Source organism: Liolophura sinensis, chromosome 9, assembly GCF_032854445.1.
Source record: "Liolophura sinensis isolate JHLJ2023 chromosome 9, CUHK_Ljap_v2, whole genome shotgun sequence".
Classification (NCBI taxonomy): domain Eukaryota; kingdom Metazoa; phylum Mollusca; class Polyplacophora; order Chitonida; family Chitonidae; genus Liolophura; species Liolophura sinensis.
This window is the reverse complement of record NC_088303.1, coordinates 36,215,841-36,243,125: the sequence shown is the minus strand read 5'-3', so window position 1 is coordinate 36,243,125 and position 27,285 is coordinate 36,215,841. Positions and strand designations below refer to the sequence as shown.

Here is a 27,285-nt window from a genome sequence, read left to right as displayed (position 1 = left end):
GAAGGCTTCTAATACAGAACATCAGCAATGAAAATTGAGAGGAAAGATGATTGCTTACAATATATGTCTCTGCGCTGTCAATTCCGAGGATTGTTAGTGATTTGGGAAATACTGTTCCCGGCTCATCGTTGTTGGGTGGGCTGCTGGACAGTGAGAAACTGAACAGTGCTCTCTACCGCGTACATAAATTGGATTAAAAGCTCACAGAGTTATTAGAGGACTATGAAATTGACATTAGTATAACGTGTGTGAGTTCTGATACAAATTGCTGCTGTGGATTACAGTGTTAGACTGTGTAGACTGTTACCATGGTTTCTGTATCTTCACAGTATGTTCTTCAGAGTTATCTTGTAGAAGGATTCATTGACAGGAAAAGTCTCAATTCAGCAGAAATATGTTACAAATCCAGTAGGCCAGCTTCATAACATTTTCACTGTTTTCTATCTTGGAAATAGCGCCACCTGGTGGTGGAATCTGTCAATACCCACATGAATATGATCAGGTCTGTGGATAATTCTGGGTTTAGAAAATATTGTTGACAAATTCTGAAAAGTCTTTGTGCACAAAGTTGTTTTCTGCAGTGATTTACAGAAAAAAAAGATTGGTGGAAGTGACCCCTGATTATTACAGATTACTGATGATGACACAAGGAGACCAAAACTAGAAGACATCACTTTGTCGTCATTTATTTATACTTGGCTGGCAATGAAGATTTATGAAAATGAGCTTTGTCATGAAGGGTTTATAGTTTATGTGATATTTGCACTTGTTCCATGATGAAGGGTTAAGTTACATGAGATTCGTCATGGAGGTTTTTAATTTACCCAGGCTTTATCATTGAAGCTTTAATTTCCATGTGGTTTGCCATCATGAAGGTTTAAGTTACATGAGATTCGTCATGGAGGTTTTTAATTTACACAAGCTTTATCACTGAAGTTGTATAAATTTTCATGTGGTTTGCCATGAAGGTTTAATTAATGTGGATTAGATGTATTTATCCCATAATTCAACAGCCATTTCAAGAGTAATAGTGAAGACTAAAGGTATCTGCACTTAAATTTTAACTGTTTGTACTAATTTTGATCCAAGGGAGGGATCTTTATCAAGTGAAGTTCAACCTTTAATACTTTCTTAATAAATAGTACAGTATGGAATGTGTAAATAGTAGCAGCTAGTCAGTTTTGATGTTTTCCCAAAGCTCAGTTATGACATTACCACATAATTGCCATTAAAATGGAAAATTTATGTGGGAATGCCTTTACTTAACTATTATCATTGAACATATGTATGACTATGAGTACTCGTTATGCCTTTTTCTTTTTTTTTTTTCTTTTTTTTTCGTGTATTTCTCAATGACTGATCTAGTAGGTGTGTACATCTAAGATGTATCCAGGGTCTTTTTATTGCTGTGATGTCAAATTTAAGGGGCATAAGGTATGCTATTGTCTAACTATTTAACCAGTATCTGATATATTATGCTCACTGGGTGTGTGACTAAGGTTCAGACTGCTCAGGACTGATGCCAGTGACAGTGAGTCCTGGGGCCAGTTGTAGCCGTATGTATGTACATATACAGGTTACTGGGCAGTGCCAGGTGTTACCACAGTAGACATACTTGTACCTTGTATGCCAGTGCCAACCATCATTATACAGACATGTATCAACGATAAATCAGCAATTTAGTAAGCCATGAAGGAATTGGTCTCAATGTTTGAGAACATTTATGAATGATAAGGATGCTGCGTTGTTGATGTTTAACTATGACTAACACAACGCTTTGCTACGTTGTTGATGTTTAGCTATGACTAACACTACGCTTTGCTATGTTGTTGATGTTTAACTATGACTAACACTATGCTTTTCCTATGAGAGTTGAAGTTTCAGCTCTTTGTTAATGTGTATACACGATCGTTTGGCTAAATTTAAGTTCTCATTCTAACTGATTGGCTTTTGAACTGTGAGTACATTTATACTATAGCAGGTCATGTTCTGCCCTTGTTAGATCTGTTGCAGCCTTAAGTCAGGAAGTTTCTCTAATATTTTAAAGCAAAGGGCTGTTTTTTCCATCTGGGTACTCTGGTTTCCTCCATCCATAACCCTGACAGTTAGTCATACATATAAGTGAAAACTTGTTGAGTATGACTTTAATGATCAACCAAAAATGATCAAAGTATACAATAAATAAGTAAATTCATTTGAGTTACTATCCAACCCCGTCAAAATTATTGACTGTAAGCTGACTTAACAATTCACATCCCTGAGTATTTTTTTTTAAGGAAAATGTTCTAGCATTTGTCCAGAAAAAAAGAGGGCAAACACTGAAAATGTGCAGTTAGGAAAGGTCAGATTTTACACATTTGTTAGTTGCTAGGACACTGTGATTTTCTAAGAGGGTAACCGTTGTATACAGAGACGCCTAATGTTTTCTGATTTAGTGTGTTATAGACATGTTTGTTACATTCATCTTGCTAGAAAATCATGGCCATATCTCATGAATATTATTGCTTTTGTTAAAAACAAAATGTCTCAGTCTCTTTTTTGCTTATACAAGTTATACATTCCTGGCAGACTTTTTGTATTTGTGCTGTCTACATGTTTTATTTCTTTGTACAGGAGATAAAATCTCCTCCAAGGGGAGACAACCAAGTACGTCTGAGACTATTGGAATATGATTTCATGTGCCATGCCTTCATTAATTGGCAATTATAGCCATAATCTAATTTACGCTATTTATTTGATCACTTTCCTGTTGAAATGTCCCATGTTTTGTGTTGATTGTTATAGACAAGGTTATTAGATATATCAGGGAGATTTATATTTAAAGATTGTCTTTACCATAACTCAGATATGAAATCCCCTCCATATTATTACACATAGAAATGTATACAATCATATACAGTGATGTGATCCTAACTATCTCAACGTTCACAAGGAGGCTGTTCATTAGTGAAGTAGTGCAGTGTTTATAGGGAATGAAACATGTAGTTGTACATGGTGCGTTTACATAGATTATAGCAGTCAGTCAGTCAGGGGATCAGTCAGCTCTTCACAAGATACATGTGACAGCAGAAACGAGTCCTTATTCATGTAATTGAATGTTATTCACTTATGCTGCTCCCCTTCATGTTTATATATCATGCTTTTGCATAGGTGTGGGTGTGAATGTGCAATAATGAGAATAGAAGAGCAGGTCATTTCTTTATTAATTACAACACAATTATCATTTATTGATTGAATAACTATCTGATTGTTAGTTTTTCAAACTTTCTCATAATTAAGATAAAACAGCCATTGAGAGAGCCAGATTTCATTTTCCTGTGTTTAGAAAGATACAGGTGTGATGTTTTTGTTGACGTAAGTGCAGTACAAATTTTATTGTCATTTTTGTGGGGAGAAACACTGGGCATTGACAGATACAGAATACGCTGTGCATGTTTATGCTCTACTGGAATAACTATTGCAGTAAAGTGTTAAGTGCCATGACACACAACAGTGTTGTTTGTTCCCAGTGATAGTTTTTCTTTGCCAAATCCTTTGCTGTAACCCAAGTGGTTCAAAACATTTTGTTTCTCTGTTACAGTTCGACTATACACTGTACTTTGTATTAATCCATCCCATGTTTATTTCTCTCATCATTTTTATTATGGATTTTGTATTTTTTGCTGGGAATACTTTTTTTTTTGTTTGAATAACAGTATTTAGTTTAGTTTATTTTTTTTTTTTCTTGGAATATTTTTTTTATTACCATCAGCTCAAATTTTCTGCTTTAATTAGGCCATTTTCTTATGGTGATAATGGTTAGGATTGAAATCTAATGATGTTTCTGTAATTTGTCCCTGACTTTTGGAGCCATAAATACCCAAATATATATATATCCATTGACATTAGTCTAATGTCAGCTGGTCCTGTGATATACAGGTGTAGTGTGCATCCAAATAAGTAACACAGCACTTGAATACTGCCGACCATTTGATCACTTTACATGCAGTGCAAGCTCTTGAGTTACGAATGTGGTCAGCCAGGGATCTTCCTGTGAGGAAGTGTTTCTTGAGAATTTAGATCTTCGAAATACGAAGTTCTCTCCTAACGTTCAAAGTATTAGTGGGTTACTGAAGTTAATATAATGTTCCAACAGAAATTATCTGGAGTTGCTATTCCACACTCCATAGCTTGGATGTCTTTATATATATTCCACAGGTGGATTGTACATATTCCACAACATCTGAAGTGCACACATTCCACTATAGCTGGAGTGCACATATTCCACAATATCTGAAGTACACATATTCCACTATAGCTGGAGTGCACATATTCCACTATAGCTGGAGTGCACATATTCCACTATAGCTGGAGTGCACATATTCCACTATAGCGAGGGTCTGTATTTACATATTCCTCATACATGTATACCTGCATGTGTGGTGCCTTCCAGAAAGATTTAAGTTTTTGACCGTGGTCAAAAAAAAAAAATTTGTGTACAATTTTATCTTAGTGTGGAACCTTGCTTGAAAGACATTCACTAATTACAAAGCCTTTCCGTTTTAAAACTTCAGGGTTAAATGATACAGATTAAAACTAGCTGGTTTGTATTTATAAATTACATGTACATGTATAAACCAGTTTCAATAGAGTGAACACCAGCAAGTTGGACGATCCTACAGAAACGAAATTTTTTACTGTTTACATTTTTGCGTGATTTTATGTCGTATAAGAATAGCTACCATTGCTTTGACGTGATTCTAGCAAAACCCTTACACGTCCTCACGAATATGTTGTGTCTAATCCGGCAGATTACATGGGAACGGTTTGTCAGTTATACCTGTAGTATACCTGTAACACCAAATAGTGGTGTACATTGTAAATGTTTTATAAAGAATGCTGTCACTTCTGTTCTTCATGTCATGTGAAAATTAAGTCTAATTTGACTCTAGACTGGAGTAGCTCATGTAGCCGTGATGTCCAAAAATTCGTCATCTAGCACTTCTTAAGGCTATACATTAAATGGGTGGCTCTTGTTACATATATGTGTGGCTCTTGTTACACATATGTGTGGCTCTTGTTACATATAATGATACAGGATATCAGAGAGACTGACTGACAAAGTGACTTATGGAGAGATGCTTGTAGCAGCTAAAAAGTTGTAGCTAACATATAAGGGCATATTCATTTTAGCAGACGTTTGACAATTTTAAAGAATTTTAGAACAGATTGATACAGATATGAAGGTGTATTTATCTGTGAAATATAGTAGAAAAGCCAGGTATACATATACCATGTACCGTGTGTAGGCCTACGCGGTACGATACAAAGAATGCCCTTATTATTGGCCACATGTTAAGGTTATTGATTGACGTGCATGATTACATGAAGGTACACGTACGTGTAAGCTGTAAGAACAGCTGTAACAACTCGTGTAATAGATCGGATTGCAGCATGTCATGTGTTAGTTGTTAAGTGTAAGAGTTGTTGACTTAAAACGTTGTTTAGCAATATGTGATAATTGTAGTATTTGTACAGAGCTCACTCATCATTCATTGAAATATTACATGTAAATTTCAGTAATTTGTAAATTCATATACTATTGAAAACTAGCTGTGATTGGATGAAAGAGTCCCTGGTTTTCATTGGATCTTGCTGCAATAGAAGTGAAACCTGATTGGTGTAAAAATTAGCCATGATCATGTTTTTAAAAAATGTAACCTTTTACATATTGAAGTTGTTTCTGCATAGATGTATGTATTTCTGAGATCTGTTTCTTTCTTCCCAGCTTGCTTTCAAAAATATAAATCAGTACTTATCTGGTCACTAACCTGAAAGTCGGTCTTTTCAAGTGAGCTCTGTTCAACACGTCAAAGCTATACACAAAAAAAAAATGTTTTCTATAATTCAACAGTAATTCTGACTTTTAAATATGTATTGGGGAACAATAAAGACCAACAAGTACTGACAATAACATCAAAAATTACACAAATGTAATGTACTCTGCGAATGACAACTTGTGTAGGTCTTTAATTTTTGCTCTAACAATGAACAGCAGGAATTATTAAGCAAATCTAGCTGTTGTGAAAAACACAGATCTTAATTTTGGGAAGAGAGGCCAAATCCACCCTAACAACGGAGTCGCGCGGTCTGAAAATGGCATTTTGTGAAGTTCTGCTGCAGTCCAAGTGGATGTGTTGGTTACATTTGTGCTAAAAATGACGTTTAGGTCTGAATAATTCAGGCAATTACTTAAGATGACAGGAAACTTGTTTTCGTCATGTACAGCTCGGAGGAGAGCGCAGTCGATGTGGCCAACCAGTCTCGGAGCTAGGCCGTGTTTTGTTATTACAAGTATTTCCATGCAACTGCATTGCATTTGTCCCCTAGAAAAGTATTTACAAACTCCTGTCCCATAGAAAAGTATTTATAAAATAAATGTCTTAAAACATTTTTTGTGAGTGATTATAAAATATATAGTCTAAAACCAATGGCATTATAAAGAAAGATTTTTTTTTTTTTTTTGCTGACATCTGCACATTTATATCATATACGATGTATAGTATGTATTGAAAGTAGGTCACAGCACTACAGATAAGTCTTCAGTCCTTGCATTGTTCTGCTTGTTAGGAATTGTTTAGAGTTATCTAATATGATTGTAAACTGTTTATAATATCTATATAAATTGTTTCAGTTTTTCAGTTTGTCTAGATCTTGATTGCTCTGAGCGTACAAGAACACAAAGATGAACACAAACTGGTACATTGTAATGGTTTATTCTGACATAAGCAAATGGCCTTGTTTGTGAAATTTGCACAAATTTCAAACTCTGTAACATAGATTCACACTTTGTAAATACATGTGGCTGTTTGGATGATCTTCTTTGCTAACCTAGTTATGTATGGGGATCTACTTTTTACTGACCTAGTTGTATGTGGTGATCTACTTTTGTTGAAATAGTTACATGTTTGTACATGTTATCTAATTGTTTACCAGTTATACATGACACCAGGTTTATCCAGTTATATCATGGTGACCTACTTTTGTTGACCTAGTTAAGGGGTGACCTACTTTGTTGACCTAGTTATGTGGTGGACATGCATTGTTGACCTATGTTAGAAATATGTGATAAGCCTGTGTGAATCTTCACATTACTAGTCTAGAACTCTCAAGCAATTAAAAAAGTGCAATAAAATGCTGGCATCACAAGAATACTTGACTTGTGTGTATGTTTTTAAAGCCCGTACGAGTGTGTTGTGATAGTGTGTGGCATAAATTCTTGAAGTTACCACTATATCTACAGAACTGCTTCACTACAGGTATTTTAAAAAAAAAAATTTTCATACCACCAGAGCAGATCACTCAAAAATGTAGTTATGCCACGTTTGCGAAATAGATGTATGTGTACATCCATACTGGATTTTCATGTCTGGACTGTATTAGAAGATCAGCTTCACAAGTTCAGGGGGGGCCTCCGTGGCTCAGTTGGTTTGCACGCTAGCGCAGAGTGATGACCCAGCAGTCTCTCACCAATGCGGTCACTGTGAGTTTAAGTCCAGCTCATGCTGGCTTCCTCTCTGGCCGTATGTGGGAAGGTCAGCTAGCAACCTGCAGATGGTCATGGGTTTCCCCCGGGCTCTGCCCAGTTTCCACCCACCATAATGCTGGCCGCCGTCATACAAGTGAAATATTCTCGAGCACGGCGTAAAACACCAATCAAATAAATAAATAAATCACAAGTTCAGAATAGGCTGATCCTTTGTATTTTGATAATCAACACCAAACTGATAACATGGTCTGTTATTCACAGGCGTGTCTGAAGGTTCCAAAACTGTTTTTTTTTTTTTTGTTTACTCAGATGAGTATATCCCCTCACTGCTTGTGGCCACACAGATGAGAATTTTTCACAAACTGTTCTAGCCTGATATACAAATGTGTACACCATATTGGTGAAAGACAAATAGTCTTCAACGAACACAATATAGCTATAAAAACAGTCACACAAGCGTCCTTGACCACCTGTTGAGAGCATGCAGGACACATGAATTCTCAGTCCATGATCAGGACTGAACCCACATCTTGTGCCCTGGCAATTCTCTGTCCGTGATCAGGACAACCCACATCTCACGTGCTGTAGCAATTCTCTGTCCGTTATCAGGGCAACCCACATTTCATGTGTTCTTGCAATTCTCTGTCCATGATCAGGACTGAACCCACATCTCGCGTGTCCTAGCAATTCTCTGTCCGTGATCAGGACTGAACCCACATCTCTCGTGTCCTAGCAATTCTCTGTCCGTGATCCAGACTGAACCCACATCTCTCGTGTCCTAGCAATTCTCTGTCCGTGATAGGGACTGAACCCACATCTCTTGTGTCCTAGCAATTCTCTGTCCGTGATCAGGACTGAACCCACATCTCACAAGTCCTAGCAATTCTCTGTCCGTGATCAGGACTGAACCCACATCTCGCGTGTCCTAGCAATTCTCTGTCCGTGATCAGGACTGAACCCACATCTCTCGTGTCCTAGCAATTCTCTGTCCGTGATCCAGACTGAACCCACATCTCTCGTGTCCTAGCAATTCTCTGTCCGTGATAGGGACTGAACCCACATCTCTTGTGTCCTAGCAATTCTCTGTCCATGATCGGGACTGAACCCACATCTCACATGTCCTAGCAATTCTCAGTCTATGATCAGCACTGAACCCACATCTCATGTGTCCTAGCAATTCTCTGTCCGTGATCAGGACAGCCCACATCTCTCGTGTCCTAGCAATTCTCTGTCCATGATCAGGACTGAACCCACATCTTGTGCCCTGGCAATTCTCTGTCCGTGATCAGGACAACCCACATCTCACGTGCCGTAGCAATTCTCTGTCCATTATCAGGGCAACCCACATTTCATGTGTTCTAGCAATTCTCTGTCCGTGATCGGGACTGAACCTACATCTCTCGTGTCCTAGCAATTCTCTGTCCGTGATCGGGACTGAACCCACATCTCTCGTGTCCTAGCAATTCTCTGTCAGTGATCGGGACTGAACCCACATCTCGTGTCCTAGCAATTCTCTGTCCGTGATCGAGACTGAACCCATATCTCTTGTGTCCTAGCACATTCTCTGTCCGTGATCGGGACTGAAGCCACATCTCACAAGTCCTAGCAATTCTCTGTCCATGATCAGGACTGAACCCACATCTCATGTGTCCTAGCAATTCTCTGTCCGTGATCAGGACTGAACCCACATCTCACGTGTCCTAGCAATTCTCTGTCCGTGATCGGGACTGAACCCACATCTCTTGTGTCCTAGCAATTCTCTGTCAGTAATCGGGACTGAACCCACATCTCTCGTGTCCTAGCAATTCTCTGTCCGTGATCGGGACTGAACCCACATCTCTTGTGTCCTAGCAATTCTCAGTCTATGATCAGCACTGAACCCACATCTCTCGTGTCCTAGCAATCCTCTGTCCGTGATCCAGACTGAACCCACATCTCTTGTGTCCTAGCAATTCTCTGTCCGTGATCAGCACTGAACCCACATCTCATGTGTCCTAGCAATTCTCAGTCCGTGATCAGGACAACCCACATCTCTCGTGCCCTAGCAATTCTCTGTCCGTGATCGGGACTGAACCCACATCTCTTGTGTCCTAGCAATTCTCTGTCAGTGATCGGGACTGAACCCACATCTCTTGTGTCCTAGCAATTCTCAGTCCGTGATCAGGACAACCCACATCTCTCGTGCCCTAGCAATTCTCTGTCCGTGATCGGGACTGAACCCACATCTCTCGTGTGCTAGCAATTCTCTGTCCGTGATCGGAACTGAACCCACATCTCTCGTGTCCTAGCAATTCTCTGTCCGTGATCGGGACTGAACCCACATCTCTCGTGTCCTAGCAATTCTCTGTCCGTGATCGGGACTGAACCCACATCTCTTGTGTGCTAGCAATTCTCAGTCTATGATCAGCACTGAACCCACATCTCGTGTCCTAGCAATTCTCAATCCGTGATCAGGACAACCCACATCTCTTGTGTCCTAGCAATTCTCTGTTCGTGATCAGGACTGTACCCACATCTCACGTGCCCTAACAACTCTCTGTCCGTGATCAGGACTGAACCCACATCTCATGTGTCCTAGCAATTCTCTGTCCGTGATCAGGACAACCCACATCTCTTGTGTCCTAGCAATTCTCTGTCCGTGATCAGGACTGAAGCCACATCTCGTGTCCTAGCAATTCTCTGCCCATGATCATGACTGAACCCACATCTCGCGTGCCCTAGCAATTCTCTGTCCATGATCAGGACTGAACCCACATCTCATGCGCCCTAGCAATTCTCTGTCCGTGATCAGGACTGAACCCACATCTCATGTGCCCTAGCAATTCTCTGTCCGTGATCAGGACTGAACCCACATCTCATGTGCCCTAGCAATTCTTTGTCCGTGATCAGGACTGAACCCATATCTCATGTGTCCCAGCAATTCTCAGTTCGTGATCAGGACTGAACCCACATCTCACGTGTCCTAGCAATTCTCTGTCCGTGATCAGGACTGAACCCACATCTCACGTGTCCTAGCAATTCTCTGTCCGTGATCAGGACTGAACCCACATCTCTCGTGTCCTAGCAATTCTCTGTCCGTGATCAGGACTGAACCCACATCTCACGTGTCCTAGCAATTCTCTGTCCGTGATCAGGACTGAACCCACATCTCTCGTGTCCTAGCAATTCTCTGTCCGTGATCAGGACTGAACCCACATCTCGTGTGTCTTAGTAACTTAAAAATCTCTTCTTGTCACCGGCTTAACACAGCACACTTTTTAGGAGAAAAAAATCCGAAAGCTCAAATCGTTAAAAAATAAAAAAAAAGCACAATTGCATGTATGAAAATTATTGTCACTTCGGATTTATTTCAGCGCACACGTATTTTGAAAAAGCTGCCAGACATTTTGACCAAATCACATCCTTACAGAGGCATTATTATGTAGTCATCAATGTAGGTAATGCTCACAAATTCTCATCAAACTCTTTATTCAAAAGCAGTCCAACTATTTTCATTAAACCAAACAGTTAAACTCCACCTATATAAGAGAGACTGATAAAGATTTGTCACACTCCAAGTTTGTTTGCCATGATAGCCCCAATGTACATGTACAAGCTCAGACCGTTCTCCTCATGAACTGTCTAATATAACTGCATGATATTATGGGCTCCCTTCAGCAGTACACTAGTACTGATAAATGAAAGTGTCGTTATTTTAAAGCCAACATAACACATATTTAATCTACTATTGGTGTAAATATTCTGAAATTCATAGTGTTTCTTTCCACAGCACCCTGTAGAAAGTAAATGTTCGTGGACATGTAGGAAGCCAGAAGTATTATTTCAGGGTGTTGGGAAAGAAAATTCGAGATCAGTACAAAGCACCAGGTCAGTTATTTGTGGTTCCAATAATGCACTGCTTGAATGGAACAGAATTGATGGTAAGGGAGGTAATTAGTCCCAAGGCAATGGTGATTATCCCCCTTTATCTTTGCGTCCAAATCAAGGATGAACATAGATGTCTAGTGAATGGTCTTAAATACAATATGCTACGTAAAGTGTGACAAACAAATGTCAGGACTACATGTAAAGTCTCTTTAATTTCTGACCCTGAAACAACTATCTCGAGATCAGTGAAAACGCCAGAGTAAATTGTTTCAATGTCAGATATAAAATCTACACTCGTGTATTCCCTGACTATCGCTGCAAAAGCTTGTAAGGCTCTTTGAAAGTATGCAATATTTATACTTCCATGCAACTTCTGGCATAAATAAACAAGCTACTGGACTGGTTCGGCATGGGAAGGACATATTGTTGTCAGCAGAGGCTAGCAGATTTAACATGTACCTGTGTTATTTTTTCAGTACATTTGATTGGCTTGCCACAACCTATCTCCTCACACAGAAGAGTGTCATGTGCAACATCAATCTGAAGTGAAAAGTGAGAGAATACTAAAATTGAAGTATAAAGTAATCATCAGTGAAAGACCTATGAAATCTATTTCCAAAACAAATTTTCTTTTTAATCTTTTTGACAATAAAATGCGACCAAATGTTTGAAATAAGGTGGGCTACTATAGGTCTTTTTTCACGCTTTACCATATATAAAGTCAGAGATCAGTAAAAAATATAATAGTTTATGTGTATGTGTATTATCTTGGTATACGGGATGAAAATTCCGTCCAAAGGGGATGACTTCTCCTCAGAAATAAGAAGCAGACAATCAATTTTGTGATCTTAATCAACATGGTTCTTTAACACCAGAGCTAAATTCTCTCACTGCACTTTTACTTCATTACAGGTAGTTTCAGTGGTCTTTCAACCGAATCACTTATTGTTAATTTTCCTTCACTTTATTAAAAACGGCCTATTTCCAGTCAAATAGAGTTCTTAATTAGCACTTTGTAGAAAGCAGAACAGCAGGACAAAATATGTACAGTCACTATAAAGTCTGTAAACAAATCCGCACAACTCCCATGGCTCCCCGGTTCTGTCTCCTGGAAATGTTCTTTGCCAGTGGAGAAATTTGCATCATAATTAGCTATTAAGTCACTTCACTTTATTTTAAACTCTCCTAAGTTGCGACATCACTAAAACCAACCAAACCGTCGCGATTTCTTTTCCTCCTCTTTGTACTCCTCTTCCGTTTCCGCATACTCGTCCCTGTCAAAACCTTCAGCAATATCTGCGTCCATCGCCCTGGCAACCAGCGACTGTGGCTGCTGGGGCAGATGCCTCATGGCCGCCTCCATGGAGAGCACGTGAAGTTTGTCACCGTGTTCACTCAATATACCAAACCCTTTCAACAGTTTGATAGCTTCAGAAGAATCGAAATCAATAGAAACTTTTGTCCTTTCTTCTACCCATTTCTCTATGTGCTTCTCCAGCTGTATTTCAGTGATTCCACCTGCAAACAACATCAAACACTTAGAAATGGCACCAAGACTAACAAACAGCTCGCTTCTACGAGGCATAGGAATGCAAAACTTCAGCTCAATATATAACATACTGAAATCATGAATTTGGTAATTTACAGTGATTAATATGCACACAGAGCATCAGTGATGGAGCATAGGAGTCACTGTGTCAAATGCATGTAAAACTTCAGGTCAATACATGCTGTACTTTTTGAGATACCAGCCCTAACAGTTTTTTTAACATTGATTCTAATACACAATACACTAAGTCGGGAACTTGGTAATTTACAGAATTTATTATGCACATACCGAATTAACAATGGAATATCCCTCTCATGCTATTGTGTTCTACAAGTGTGCAAACCCTGAGCTCAATATCTGCAGTACTTTTTGAATATACCACCCCTAACATTTTGTTTAACACTGATTCTAATGCCCAATAAAGTAAGTCAGGAATTCAGTAATTTACAGTATTTAATATGTACACACCAAATCAACAATGAAACATCCACCTCGTGTTATTGTGCTCTACCTCTGTGAAGGCCTAAACCTCAATACCTGCAGTACTTTTTAAGAAATCACCCCTAACATTTTGTTCAACATTACTTTCCCTGTTATTGGACACCGACACTCACAGTACCTCATCGGACAGCTAATAACCTTCACTGAAATACTGGATGTAATAATCAGGGAGCATTTCACACAATTCATTGGACAATTATCCAGCAAACGCTTGCAATTGATTACTTAATATTTGTTGTTTAACTGGAGGAAACAAGAATTCTGTGATTAATCACTGTTCTTTGGAAAGTTACTGACAAACTTTCAAACTGCCAAAACAGTTTTAAATAAAAGATTATGCAAACCATTCTAAGAGCTTATTTCAAATGACTGTGCAAATATTTTACTTACATGTATATTCTCTCTAAGTATTTTGGCATTCTCCATTTTGATAGCTGGGAAGGGTGAGTTGAATCCAGAGCTAAACCAGCTACATACATACACAAGTGATGTCCAACCCATGTTACCAAACTGTCCGAACTTAGAATTTTTGAGTTGGATTCAAAATCATGTTTAAACCAAGTTTCTCACTGCTGGTTCGCATTTAAGATGCTGAACTAGAACCTTCTGTGAAATCTACTATCTTAGAACATATTTTCACATATGCAGTCATTCCTTCATATGCCGACAACTCATTAATTGCTTAAAGGAAATGCCTCGTCCCTAAGACAGCAGAATTAATATTTAAAGCTGATAAATCTGTATATAAATATATTTTCTTGGATACAGAGTAAAACACTAATCAAGAGAACATGTATAAGATACATGCATAATCCAGGGGTATTTCCACTGGGTGGCAGTTCACACACCTGCTATTGGCACCAAAAGTGTTACTGTTGGATCCGTCATGGCACCAGATGTTTCTATTCAAAATACAAATGGAAAAAAAAAAAGATCAAGACAAGTTCAGTTCACCTAAATTCTACAATATTTCTAAATAATGGTATATATAAAACCACGAAATCAGAATATCACATACACATGTACTGCTTGCCCCATATAACAACAAACATTCTGGCAGCATTGCTTTTGCAATAAATTCTCTTATTTGCAGTAAGAATAACAGGTACTCAAATTCCTCAACTTTTTCACATAGAAAAAAGCAACTTTCAGTTCAATTTATGCACATTTTAATTTGATTTTGGAGGCAAAACTACATTGGTTGGGTTGGGTAGGCCAATTTTAGTTTCTCACGAAAAGCATGATTTTGCCAGTCTATACAGAATGATGTCTTCATGATATCTCTAAATAAACACCTTGTGAACATGTGGAAAGGCCTCAAGAATTCCAGTAGAAGTCAGTCCACATCACATCAAAAAAAAAGGTCATAATGTTGATGAACATAAAAACTCAAGCTTGGGGTCCAACTGGTTTCAGAGGAACAATATACCCAGTTACAGTTCAGAATACACAACTGAAGGTCCAGAATACACAACTGAAGGTCCAGAGTACACAACTGAAGGTCCAGAATACACAACTGAAGGTCCAGAATACACAACTGAGGGTTCAGAAGGTCCAGAATACACAACTGAGGGTTCAGAATACACAATTGAAGGTTCAGAATACACAACTGAGGGTTCAGAATACACAACTGAGGGTTCAGAAGGTCCAGAATACACAACTGAGGGTTCAGAATACACAACTGAGAGTCCAGAGTACACAACTGAAGGTCCAGAATACACAACTGAAGGTCCAGAGTACACAACTGAAGGCACAGAATACACAACTGAAGGTTCAGAATACACAACTGAGGGTTCAGAATACACAACTGAAGGTTCAGAATACACAACTGAGGGTTCAGAATACACAACTGAGGGTTCAGAAGGTCCAGAATACACAACTGAAGGTTCAGAATACACAACTGAGGGTTCAGAAGGTCCAGAATACACAACTGAGGGTTTGGCATACACAACTGAGGGTTCAGAAGGTCCAGAATACACAACTGAGGGTTCAGAAAGTCCAGAATACACAACTGAAGGTTCAGAATACACAACTGAGGGTTCAGAAGGTCCAGAATACACAACTGAAGGTTCAGAATACACAACTGAGGGTTCAGAAGGTCCAGAATACACAACTGAAGGTCCAGAAAGTGAATTGTGACAAGCTGAGAAAGGTCCCCTCAAGCACTCGTAGGGGGACTAATAACTCCCCTGACAACTACATGTAAAAAGTGTCACAAGTTAAAAGTACATGTACATGTTAAGGGCTTCAGTTTATTTATTCATTTCAATAAATTTCAATTAATTTGATAGATGTTTTGCGCCGTACTCAACACCTTTTCACTAATACAATGGTGGTCACTTTTACATGTGCAAGAACCCATGAGTGCCCCGGGGTGAAAACACCAACTTTTGGCAAGTTATTGACAATGGAGGATCTTTCCAACATCTGATGAAAACACATGTGTACATGACAATGGTGGAAGACAAGTTTCCTCCAACTAATGTTGGACTGTGTAAATGACCACATGAGCGCCATTACCCACTTATTGTTATAAATGTCCCAGAAACAGTGAGATTCAGGGAGTTAACAAATTTCCTACGGCTGGGATTGAACCCATACAATGGCAACCATCAAGTAAAGAACATTCTCATGCAACTGTTGGTCAAATAAGTATAGGCAAAACCTTAAGTTGTCCAAAAAAATTATCTGTGGCTCTACACAGTCCCTTAGGGGATATATTCCAAAAACTGTGATTTGAATAAAAAAAACTCTACAGATGAGCTGCTAAAACTGAATGATTTTCTACACTGGTTATCTCTGATAATAATACATGTATGTTGCAAAATAGGACGAATTTTCCCACCTACTTGGATCCCAATTAGAACTTAAAATGTTGCCATATTTCAGGCTGAAACGCCGCATTTAACTGTCATTTGTTGAAATACAGGCCAAATAAAAGTCAGGGTTACCTTTGAGTCTGACTGAAGGCGGTCTCTGGGTGAGGAGAAATGAGTACACCAACAACGCCTCCTTGAACTTTCATCCTCAGCCCGATCCACTAACAACGTCAGCAGACCTCGATTGTTGGCAATGTTCTTGAAATACAGCATCCTGGACAGATCCACCATGTAGGCATTGCGTCGATTCTTGTAGACAGTCCAGGAGCGAATGCCCACAAAACCTGTGACACAGTGAACACCAATGTCCAGTCCACATTAAGGTCGGCTAAAGCAGTGACGATTTTGGCCAGGATTCCGGCGAAAGCAATAGCAGCCGAGGTGGTGATGACACCTTTGTCCAAGCTTACTCATAGTCACTTTTCCATCTGGAAGCAACATTTCTAAAGCATTTACAGGGACTTCCTTGAAAGACTTGAGAATAAGTTTTTGGTCCTTTTTTAAACGGACAGCAACCACCACTCGTTTGTAGTATGTTAATGGTGTAGGGGCTTCTGACCACGGATCCTGTTCATTATTCGCTGCATGAAGGGAGTTGATACAGGTGGTGTTTCTTTGCCTAAAGCCCAGAAGCGTAGTATATCGTATTTGTCCATGTCCACACTAACCTGCAAATTGAACACATTGTGTAATATATTTATCAACAAACAAAAACTTTTTAATACATTTGTAAAAAAAACAAAACAACAACAATCAAGAAAACTGATATTATTTTCGATGCTGAAAATATATCTTATAGGGGCCTCCATGGCTCAGTTGGTTAGCGCACTAGCACAGCGTAATGACCCAGGAGTCTCTCACCAATACGGTCGCTGTGAGTTCAAGTCCAGCTCACGTTGGCTTCCTCTCTGGCCGTATGTGGGAAGGTCTGGCAGCACCCTGCGGATGGTCGTGGGTTTCCACCCGGGCTCTGCCCGGTTTCCTCTCACCATAATGCTGGCCGCCGTCGTATAAGTGAAATATTCTTGAGTACAGCGTAAAACACCAATCAAATAAATAAATAAATATTTCTTATAAAACTGTTCATACTCTCTGTAGAACCAGCCTACACTCTGGTCGACGGTTTTGTTTATCAGACACCCCAACAGATCTCAAGCCCAATGACTGTTACATGAGAAGACAGCACCTGGTTAATGATTCTTCCCAATGAATCAATAGTATTAAAGGTACCTTAAAACAGAATTAAACTTTTTTTGATTCTTTCCTAAACAAGTATAAGAGAAAGTTTATAACTTGATCTTGACACAGCTTCAGCAAGTCTCAATTATTGGGAATTGTAGATTCAACTGCATGTAGGATGGAATATGAGAGAGGTTTGGCTTTGTATGCAGCTACCATTAAATCAATGAGATATTGTTTAAATCATTAAGTCATGGATGTCAGGGATTCACAGTAGTCCAAATTTTCACAAACGAAAACTCAAAATTGAGTTTTTTCCTGGTCCAGATTGAGTTTATTTTCATCTTAACACCAACTATAACCTGGTACTGAGTTTAATTCCACTTTAGCGACCCATATGTTTGTGAACATGAAAGTGAAAGAGGGAAAGTTTAATTTCATTTGAGGTTCATTTCTGATCATAATTTTATTGTTAACACGTACATATACTCTTACAACTATATTGTCCTGATAAGAAATATTCATTGTAAAATAAAGCAGTTATAAACCATGGTGATGCATGTTCAGTTATATTAAAGGAAAGAAAGAAACTAACAAACATTAAATCCAAAGTAAACATGCGAAAAATACAGATATAAGGCTTATCCTGCTCAGAGGTATATAATGAAACAGTTATAAACCATGCATGTTCAGTTATGTTTGTTAAATTCTGACTTGTTAATTAAGCAGTGTTTATGATGTAAATGATTCCTCCTTCATTAGAAGGATAATTTTTTTTTCTTATCAAGGCAACCCTCAAAGAAGCGCTGGAAAATCCTCCATACAGGTACATTGTATGCTCAGCAATGTTTGAGTGTAAGCACCCAAGGGAGCCCCACCTCAGATCACTGAATAGCTTTGACTTAATTTACACTGCCTCTAAAACACTTATACTTCAGGAAGATGGGGAGTCAAGATCACGTTGTATTGCATAAAGTTTAAGGGTGAAACATCAGCTTTGTCCTTCCCTGTGAAATTCCCTGTATGGATTTGGAAAATGAACCTGCCGTTTCAAGTGCCTCCAAATACTTTTCACATCGCAGCAAGGTATCAGTAACAGGATACATTTTCTATCCTCAATTTATTACAACTTACCCTCATACCTTCCGTGGCTATCTGAGCTGACACTACATCTTACCCTCACACATTCTGTGGGAATCTGAGCTGACACAACATCTTACCCTCATACTTTCTGTGGGAATCTGAGCTGACACTACAAATTACACTAATACCTTCTGTGGGAATCTGAGCTGACACTACAACATACACTAATACCTTCTGTGGGATTCTGAGCTGACTTTACAACTTACGCTCATACTTTATGTGGGTATCTGAGCTGACACTACAACTTACCCTCATACCTTCTGTGGGTAACTGAGCTGACACAACAACTTAGCCTCATACCTTCTGTGGGTATCTGAGCTGACACTACAACTTACCCTCATACCTTCTGTGGGAATCTGAGCTGACTTTACAACCTACACTCATACCTTCTGTGGGTATCTGAGCTGACACTACAACTTACCCTCATATCTTCTGTGGGTATCTGAGCTAACATTACAACTTACTCTCATACCTTCTGTGGGAATCTGAGCTGACACTACAACTTACCCTCATACCTTCTGTGGGAATCTGAGCTGACTTTACAACCTACGCTCATACCTTCTGTGGGTATCTGAGCTGACACTACAACTTACCCTCATACCTTCTGTGGGTATCTGAGCTGACACTACAACTTACCGTAATACCTTCTGTGGGTAACTGAGCTGACTTTACAACCTACGCTCATACCTTCTGTGGGTATCTGAGCTGACACTACAACTTACCCTCATACCTTCCGTGGGTAACTGAGCTGACACAACAACTTACCCTCATATCTTCTGTGGGAATCTGAGCTAACATTACAACTTACTCTCATACCTTCTGTGGGAATCTGAGCTGACACTACAACTTACCCTCATACCTTCTGTGGGAATCTGAGCTGACTTTACAACCTACACTCATACCTTCTGTGGGTATCTGAGCTGACACTACAACTTACCCTCATACCTTCTGTGGGATTCTGAGCTAACATTACAACTTACTCTCATACCTTCTGTGGGAATCTGAGCTGACACTACAACTTACCCTCATACCTTCTGTGGGTATCTGAGCTAACATTACAACTTACTCTCATACCTTCTGTGGGAATCTGAGCTGACACTACAACTTACCCCTCATATCTTCTGTGGGAATCTGAGCTGACTTTACAACCTACGCTCATACCTTCTGTGGGTATCTGAGCTGACACTACAACTTACCCTCATACCTTCTGTGGGTATCTGAGCTGACACTACAACTTACCGTGATACCTTCTGTGGGTAACTGAGCTGACTTTACAACCTACGCTCATACCTTCTGTGGGTATCTGAGCTGACACTACAACTTACCCTCATACCTTCCGTGGGTAACTGAGCTGACACAACAACTTAGCCTCATACCTTCTGTGGGTATCTGAGCTGACACTACAACTTACCCTCATACCTTCTGTGGGAATCTGAGCTGACTTTACAACCTACACTCATACCTTCTGTGGGTATCTGAGCTGACACTACAACTTACCCTCATACCTTCTGTGGGAATCTGAGCTAACATTACAACTTACTCTCATACCTTCTGTGGGAATCTGAGCTGACACTACAACTTACCCTCATACCTTCTGTGGGAATCTGAGCTAACATTACAACTTACTCTCATACCTTCTGTGGGAATCTGAGCTGACACTACAACTTACCCTCATACCTTCTGTGGGAATCTGAGCTGACTTTACAACCTATGCTCATACCTTCTGTGGGTATCTGAGCTGACACTACAACTTACCCTCATACCTTCTGTGGGTATCTGAGCTGACACTACAACTTACCGTAATACCTTCTGTGGGTAACTGAGCTGACTTTACAACCTACGCTCATACCTTCTGTGGGTATCTGAGCTGACACTACAACTTACCCTCATACCTTCCGTGGGTAACTGAGCTGACACAACAACTTAGCCTCATACCTTCTGTGGGTATCTGAGCTGACACTACAACTTACCCTCATACCTTCTGTGGGTATCTGAGCTGACACTACAACTTACCCTCATACCTTCTGTGGGAATCTGAGCTAACATTACAACTTACTCTCTTACCTTCTGTGGGAATCTGAGCTGACACTACAACATACACTAATACCTTCTTTGGGAATCTGAGCTGACTTTACAACTTACCCTCATACCTTCTGTGGGTATCTGAGCTGACATAACAACTTACCCTCACACCTTCTCTGGCCTCATGCTCATCCAAAGCCTGGCTAATGACAGATTTAGGTAGCTCATGAAAGTTTGCCTTTTCCATGATGTCCTCCAGTCTTTGAATTAGCCAGAATTCGTTGTCCAGTCGTTCACGGCGGGTCCATTTTCTTGTCTGGATTGTATCTTTGTCTGGGTTAATTGGGTCAAAGAGAAACTGAAAGCAAACCGATTTCATGTTGTTACACACCCTATTAAAGAAGCTTCTTTTACATCATCTATACATGCTCAATGACAAAACAGCTATTATGTATTACACACCGTACTGGTGAACGACAAGTGGTCTTCAACAAATGACTACAACTCAGTATCAAGGGGGTCCGGCACCACTACTCTCCCAAGTGAGCTAAGCAATTCTGACTGATTTGGAAATTGACCAACTGACGGCTAAGCCTCATGTATTATCTATAGTCAATCAGGAAAAATACACTAAAAATATCTCAGTTAATGCTAACATATTGTCCAACAGTCAAAGGAAGTTATCAAACAAAACAGAGAAAACTGCTAACATCTGCAAAAATGAAGCCACAATAGTTCATGCATGTACCTGTGAATGAGGATGCTTTAATACACAACTCCATACCTTCAACTCTTGCAAGATGCCATGGTATTTGTTCACTATGGCACTATCCAATGCCAGGGCAAAGTCTTCAAACTTTTTCTGCTCATTTTCTAACAAGAAATTTTTCTCTTCAACCAACTCTCTTATAAGGGACCTCCGTGTTATGGGAATATACCTCTCTCTGAAATGGAAATAACAAAATAAAAAAATGGTCTCTTGAGCAACACTGACAATAATATGCCATCTAAATGAATCGTAAAATGAATATATATTTTTTGAATGCTGCTCTCACCTCATGTATTGCAGGTTGTTCTTCAACCTTTGATTAATAGAGACTAAAAATTTAAGTGTTTTTTTTTTTTTTTTTTTGTTACTGTTGTTTTAGGCTATACTCATTTTTCATGTACACAGCATCGCCGGTTTATTATTGGTTAATGTAACCGGAATGTCGGGTAATCCTCCACCCCTTTGCAAGTTATACTGACAAACTTGTCCATGTGTAATACATCATTCTGGTGGAGCTTTAAAGGCAAGTGATCTCCAGATAATTTCAATACTACATAAGAAAGCATTGACAACTGCTCACTGCCACCAGTACTCTGTCATGCTCCCTTAGTTTAAAAGTTCATTTCACACATATTCCAAAATATACACACACACATATATATATATATATATATATATATATATATATATACTACTATGTGACTTAAAATCACATGAAAGTGGTAGAAAAATGTTTATTGTATATTTTGGGAGTTTAACATATCTCTAATGTAAAATACTCAGGAGAAACATTTTTAAAGAAGATACATGTACCTATATAAGTCAATTTCAGAGGGCAGATCTAAAGCAGGTTGTAGTTTCTGACTGGTTTCTGGAGCTCCACCTTCCTCTTCTCCCTGCCCCACCCCTGCTTTACTGGCCACGCCTCTCCTCAAAGATGCCAGGCTTCTGCGACAAGGATGGACACAAATTTTGACCCCATGACTGCTCAGTATTACTTTGGTAGATGTGAAGTGTTGACCAGACTGAACATAAAAAAAAAGTGAATTGGTTAGAGTTATGACTGGATGTTGAAGTCCTTGGACTGCTTTCCAGTGTAGAAGAGACGAGGTTGCTGACTTGACTGATCCACATTTAACATGTCTGCGACATTCCAGACAACGCCATTCACAACAAACCTCTAACCAGTCCGCATTAAGGTTGAGCAGCCATGGTAGATGGCAGATCCAAATATTTCTCAACCTACAGGTACTAGCCAGTGTACTCAGACTGTTACTCCATGAAAAGACAAGATGGCAGATCATTTACCTCCTGTTCTCACTTGGACATGATAAATGTGGATTAATGAAGTCCGCAGCCTTGTCTCTTCCACACTGGAGCTGTCCAAGGACTTCAACATCAACCACTGTTACAGAATGAGATGAATACAATTTTGGGGCAAAAAGGAAATTAAAAGCCTACTTACACTAATTTTTTTCAGACTGTAACACAAATTTATTACTCTGGGTCTTATATTCCACACTATATAAGCAAAAGTTATGTACAAATCTAGATGATTTACAAACTTGACCTGAAGGGCCACAAAGTGAATCAGCATGCAAAAATCAATCAAAATCAGGATATTTGGAGCAGTTATTTGAATTCATTTAATATGCGCAAGGATTTATTTATTTATTTGATTGGTGTTTTACGTCATACTCAAGAATATTTCACTTATACAATGGCGGCCAGCATTATGGTGGGAGGAAACCCACGACCATCCACAAGTTGCTGCAGACTTTCCCATGTACGGCCGGAGAGGAAGCCAGCATGTGCTGGACTTGAACTTACAGCGACTGCATTGGTGAGAGACTCCTGGGTCATTGTGCTGCGCTCGCGCACAAACCAACTAAGCCACAGAGGCCCCTATTTAAAAGAGGTTCTACATATCTTTTATATATTGTAGGACTTCAAATAAGGGGGAATACTCTGTAAAAGACGAAAACAAAAACACCCGTATTTTGGCCCAAATATCACATTATACTGTTGGTATATTTTTGTTCATTTTTGCATGACCTTCTGGGTTTACAGTCCTCAAAAAAACATGGTGTAAAACATATTACTGACCATCTACACAGTATTTTGTACATGATAATAGCACATTAATTATATTTTCAAAACTTCACCAAACATCCTATGGGAGGTAGTAAATTTACAACTGCATGCTGATATTCCTTAACCAGTAATTCTGTAAATGTATTTCAAAATTGCAAAACAATATTGTGTACATAAAACACACATACTGCATTTTATGATGATATCTGGGACCTTAAACTAAAAGTCAACCTCGGATGAATATAGCTGATTTTTTCTAAAATTGGAGACATGGACACGTCATTGATGGTTCACTGTGCAGGGTTGTGTCTGACATGTCCAGTTTTAGCCTGTTGTTTGTACAAGGAGTACCACACCCGCATAAAATGTGGACCATATGTCCTAGCCTAGACTGCCACTTCGGCCTATAGCAAAGTTTGAAGGCACTGGCAGTACAGCTGTAACATCAGGCAACATACAATTACACGGCCTTTGACCTGCACTATAACAAGCGTACAATGCAAAAAGCTAAAGGTGCAATAGATGGGGGATACATTACAACAAATAGGAGTCCAAGGGAAGTCTTGTTGCATGGTTGACTTGTTACATATGTACATGAATAGTTACTTTGTTTCACATTGATTACATTAAGTAAATGAACAACAGTTAATGGTATAATTTCACTGATGCTGCACAAAAGCCACGGAAGCCATATTATCCTGCATCGCACAAAATACTCCCGTTTTCGTTGGATATGTTGGAAAAATATTTTCGATAAGTTAACAATGAATAGCTTTTTCCATTCTTGACCCAGACTATGTATTCTTTTATTTCATTGGTGTTTTACACCGTAATGAAAGAGTATTTCACTTCTATGATGAAGGCCAGCATTTTGGTGGTAGGAAACCAGGCAGAGTCCGGGGGAAACTCACAACAATCCGCAGGTACCTGACAGACTTTCCCATGTACGGCCAGAGAGGATGCCAGCATGAGCTAGACTTGAACTCAGTGTGGCTTGGTGAGCAGTTCCTGGGTCATTGCACCGTGCTGGCATGCTAATCCACTCAGCCAGAGATGTCTCGACCCAGATTACCATTAAATATGATAATAGTGCTTTTTGTGACATTTGTCAGAAATCTTCAAATTTGTGCTTGGCTGTACTGTTCCAACACTTTAACCCTTTCCAATACTTGTAAGACAATATAGGCTAGAACATGCACGCAGAATGTTTTTCACTTTCTATATACTGACCCAGACTGCTTCCTAAAGCAAGTATCGTAAGTCCATTACCTAGAAGTACATATATGCGACTTCCCTATAGCTAGTCTCCACGGCACAGTACAGATTTCATGTCATCTGCAGAAGCTCGAGCGACCTGGTGGAGAAATATGCCAACCTCTTCGGTAGAAATTGTGAACTGAATCATGAGAAATCTAATTGTAAATGGCTGCAACAAGAACTGCCCACACCTTGAAACTGAAACTCCTTATTTAAAACTAGGATATCTCTGATCATTGTTGCTAAGCATTTAAGAACCCATGGGCTATTTCTATATTGCCAAGAAACTATAAAACAATTGCTATTAAAGACATTGTTGCACTTTTACCAAACTTTCCATTGTCATAATTTTTCATAATTTTTAACACAACCACGCTTAGAACCAAACATGCATCAGCCGTTTCTTAAACATTTGCTGGGCAACAGAGAGAAAGAAAAATACATGGTTGCGCAGATATGGGACATAATGTGTTAGAAATCGAAGAATGTAAAGTGCCATGGAGAGTAACTATAAGAACTTGCATACTTCTAGGTAATGGGCTAATGGCATTATATACATGTATATCCATTCAGAGGGAAACAACCTCAAATATGTTGTATTGGCACTATAAAACACAATCATTAAGTCTTTCTTAGCATAAAACAATGTCAACCGAACATTCCTTCAAAATTAACTAGCCTGTTCTTAGGTTGGCCTAACCAAAAATAGTCCATGACAATACTATATAAACAAAGACAAATTGACCATAATGACTTTTTCAGGGTCTATAACCTACTTGCGCCACCATCTTGATTTGTTTGTCATGTGACGGATGTGGCCACTCATAGGGCATATTCAAATCTCTGTACTTATGTCGATCCCACACAAGAATGATGTTTCGAATACCAAAGTGCAACATGAGATCAATGAGATTCTTGAACAAGATTTTTTGTCCCCATTTCTTCTTCTTTCTGTTGAAACAGGTGCATCAAGAACAATGAAATAAAGCACCCTCCATGCTATTGCACTTACACATTCAAATCACCTGTCAACTGAGTTACACATTAGAGTGGATTGAAACTCACTCACTGTGTCATTCAAGGGGGATAATCCCTGAACTCCACGAATCTATTTGCATTAAGGCTGGCGATATAGTGGTGATGGTGATGATGAGAGACAGTAGCAATAGTAATGATGATGATAGTGAAGAGATGGTGATAATGATGAAAGACAGTAGTGATGGTGATGATAGTGACAGTAGCAATAGTGATGAGGATGATAGTGAAGAGATGGTGATAACGATGAAAGAGACAGTAGCGATGGTGGTGGTGGTGGTGGTGATGATGATGATGATGATGATGACAGCAGCAATGGGTGAAGATTACCATAATTAATAACTACCCAGGATTGTTTGCTATCCATATTACCCAACCAAAGGTTCAGTATATATTCCTGTTCTATGCACCTGTACAGCTTTTGCCGAACTGCTCTGAATAGCCTGCTTGCAAACACCTTGTGAAAAATAAAAAAAAAACATGTAGGCTGATAAAAGTCATGACCTCAAAGTTAGTCTTGTTAAGGCAGCATGATGCATACAGGCTCACTAACTGCTATGGTGTACACTCGTAACGTGATTATTTTCAATGAACAGATGGGACTGCCATGGACTCTTTTGGTACCGGTACAGCATGTCTCACAATAGGCTAGTTAATTAGCCCTACAAGTTATTAGATTTATGCTAGTTTTAATGCCCGGGTGAACAGCAGTAAATGTTCCTTGATGTCAATGTGACACATCTGGGGCTGTTTCCCTCAGTAACCCTCACAACTGCTCGATAAGAGTTATATATCCCACTCCGCAACTAGGTTTGGAACCATCCTAAAAATTTTTACAAATCCAACGTCAAAGCAATCTCAGACTAACCAATGTCAACTGGAAAAGCACAGCATTAACTGAAGCCGATATCTTCAGCTAGAGAGTGCTGACCGAGAAAATGACAGTTAGGAAACATTACGGTGGTTTCAACCATCGGTATTTAACACAGGTTGGCAAAATATCACGGGTGAGGACACAGTGTCTGTCAGCTGAATGATACAGTACGTGATGACTGTCATGACCACAGTCCATACCGTCAGTGTTGACACAGTAGCTCTTCTCTGCACCTGTAGTCCACTGTGTTTCAAAGTATGAGCCACGGTGTAGTAATATGCAGACTGAGAGACCACAGTGGACTACGGGAAAGAGCTCCTGTGACGGCGGAACACCATTTATCCCCTGATGCAAGCAGTGGTATCTGCAGCCGTGCAAGGACTGGCATCTGCTGCAAAATGTGTCAAGCTGCTTGAAGTAGCTATTTCCATACAAGACGTTCTAAAATGTTACCTGACATGCCAAGAGACTGCGGAAAGTCTGTGTCAAGCTACCGGCTTCTCTCCTCAAGATGAAGAAGGCGGCCATGTTGACGAAACTGACAGAAAATCAGCCAGTGCGCTGCTTTCTGCACAGGAAGTGTATAGG

The 27,285-nt window shown here is 39.5% G+C and overlaps 1 protein-coding gene across 1 annotated transcript; it reads right to left on the bottom strand.

Annotated features, from left to right (window-relative positions):
• Positions 1–11,297: 11,297 nt before the first annotated feature.
• LOC135475822 (transmembrane protein 143-like) lies at positions 11,298–27,225 on the bottom strand. Its single transcript, XM_064755761.1, is given in 10 exon segments — positions 11,298–12,932; positions 16,377–16,465; positions 16,468–16,581; positions 16,584–16,731; positions 16,733–16,878; positions 16,881–16,992; positions 20,832–21,026; positions 21,453–21,612; positions 22,251–22,462; positions 27,151–27,225. Coding segments are annotated over 10 exon segments (1,587 nt in total). The 3' UTR covers positions 11,298–12,596.
• Between the last annotated feature and the right edge of the window lie 60 nt (positions 27,226–27,285).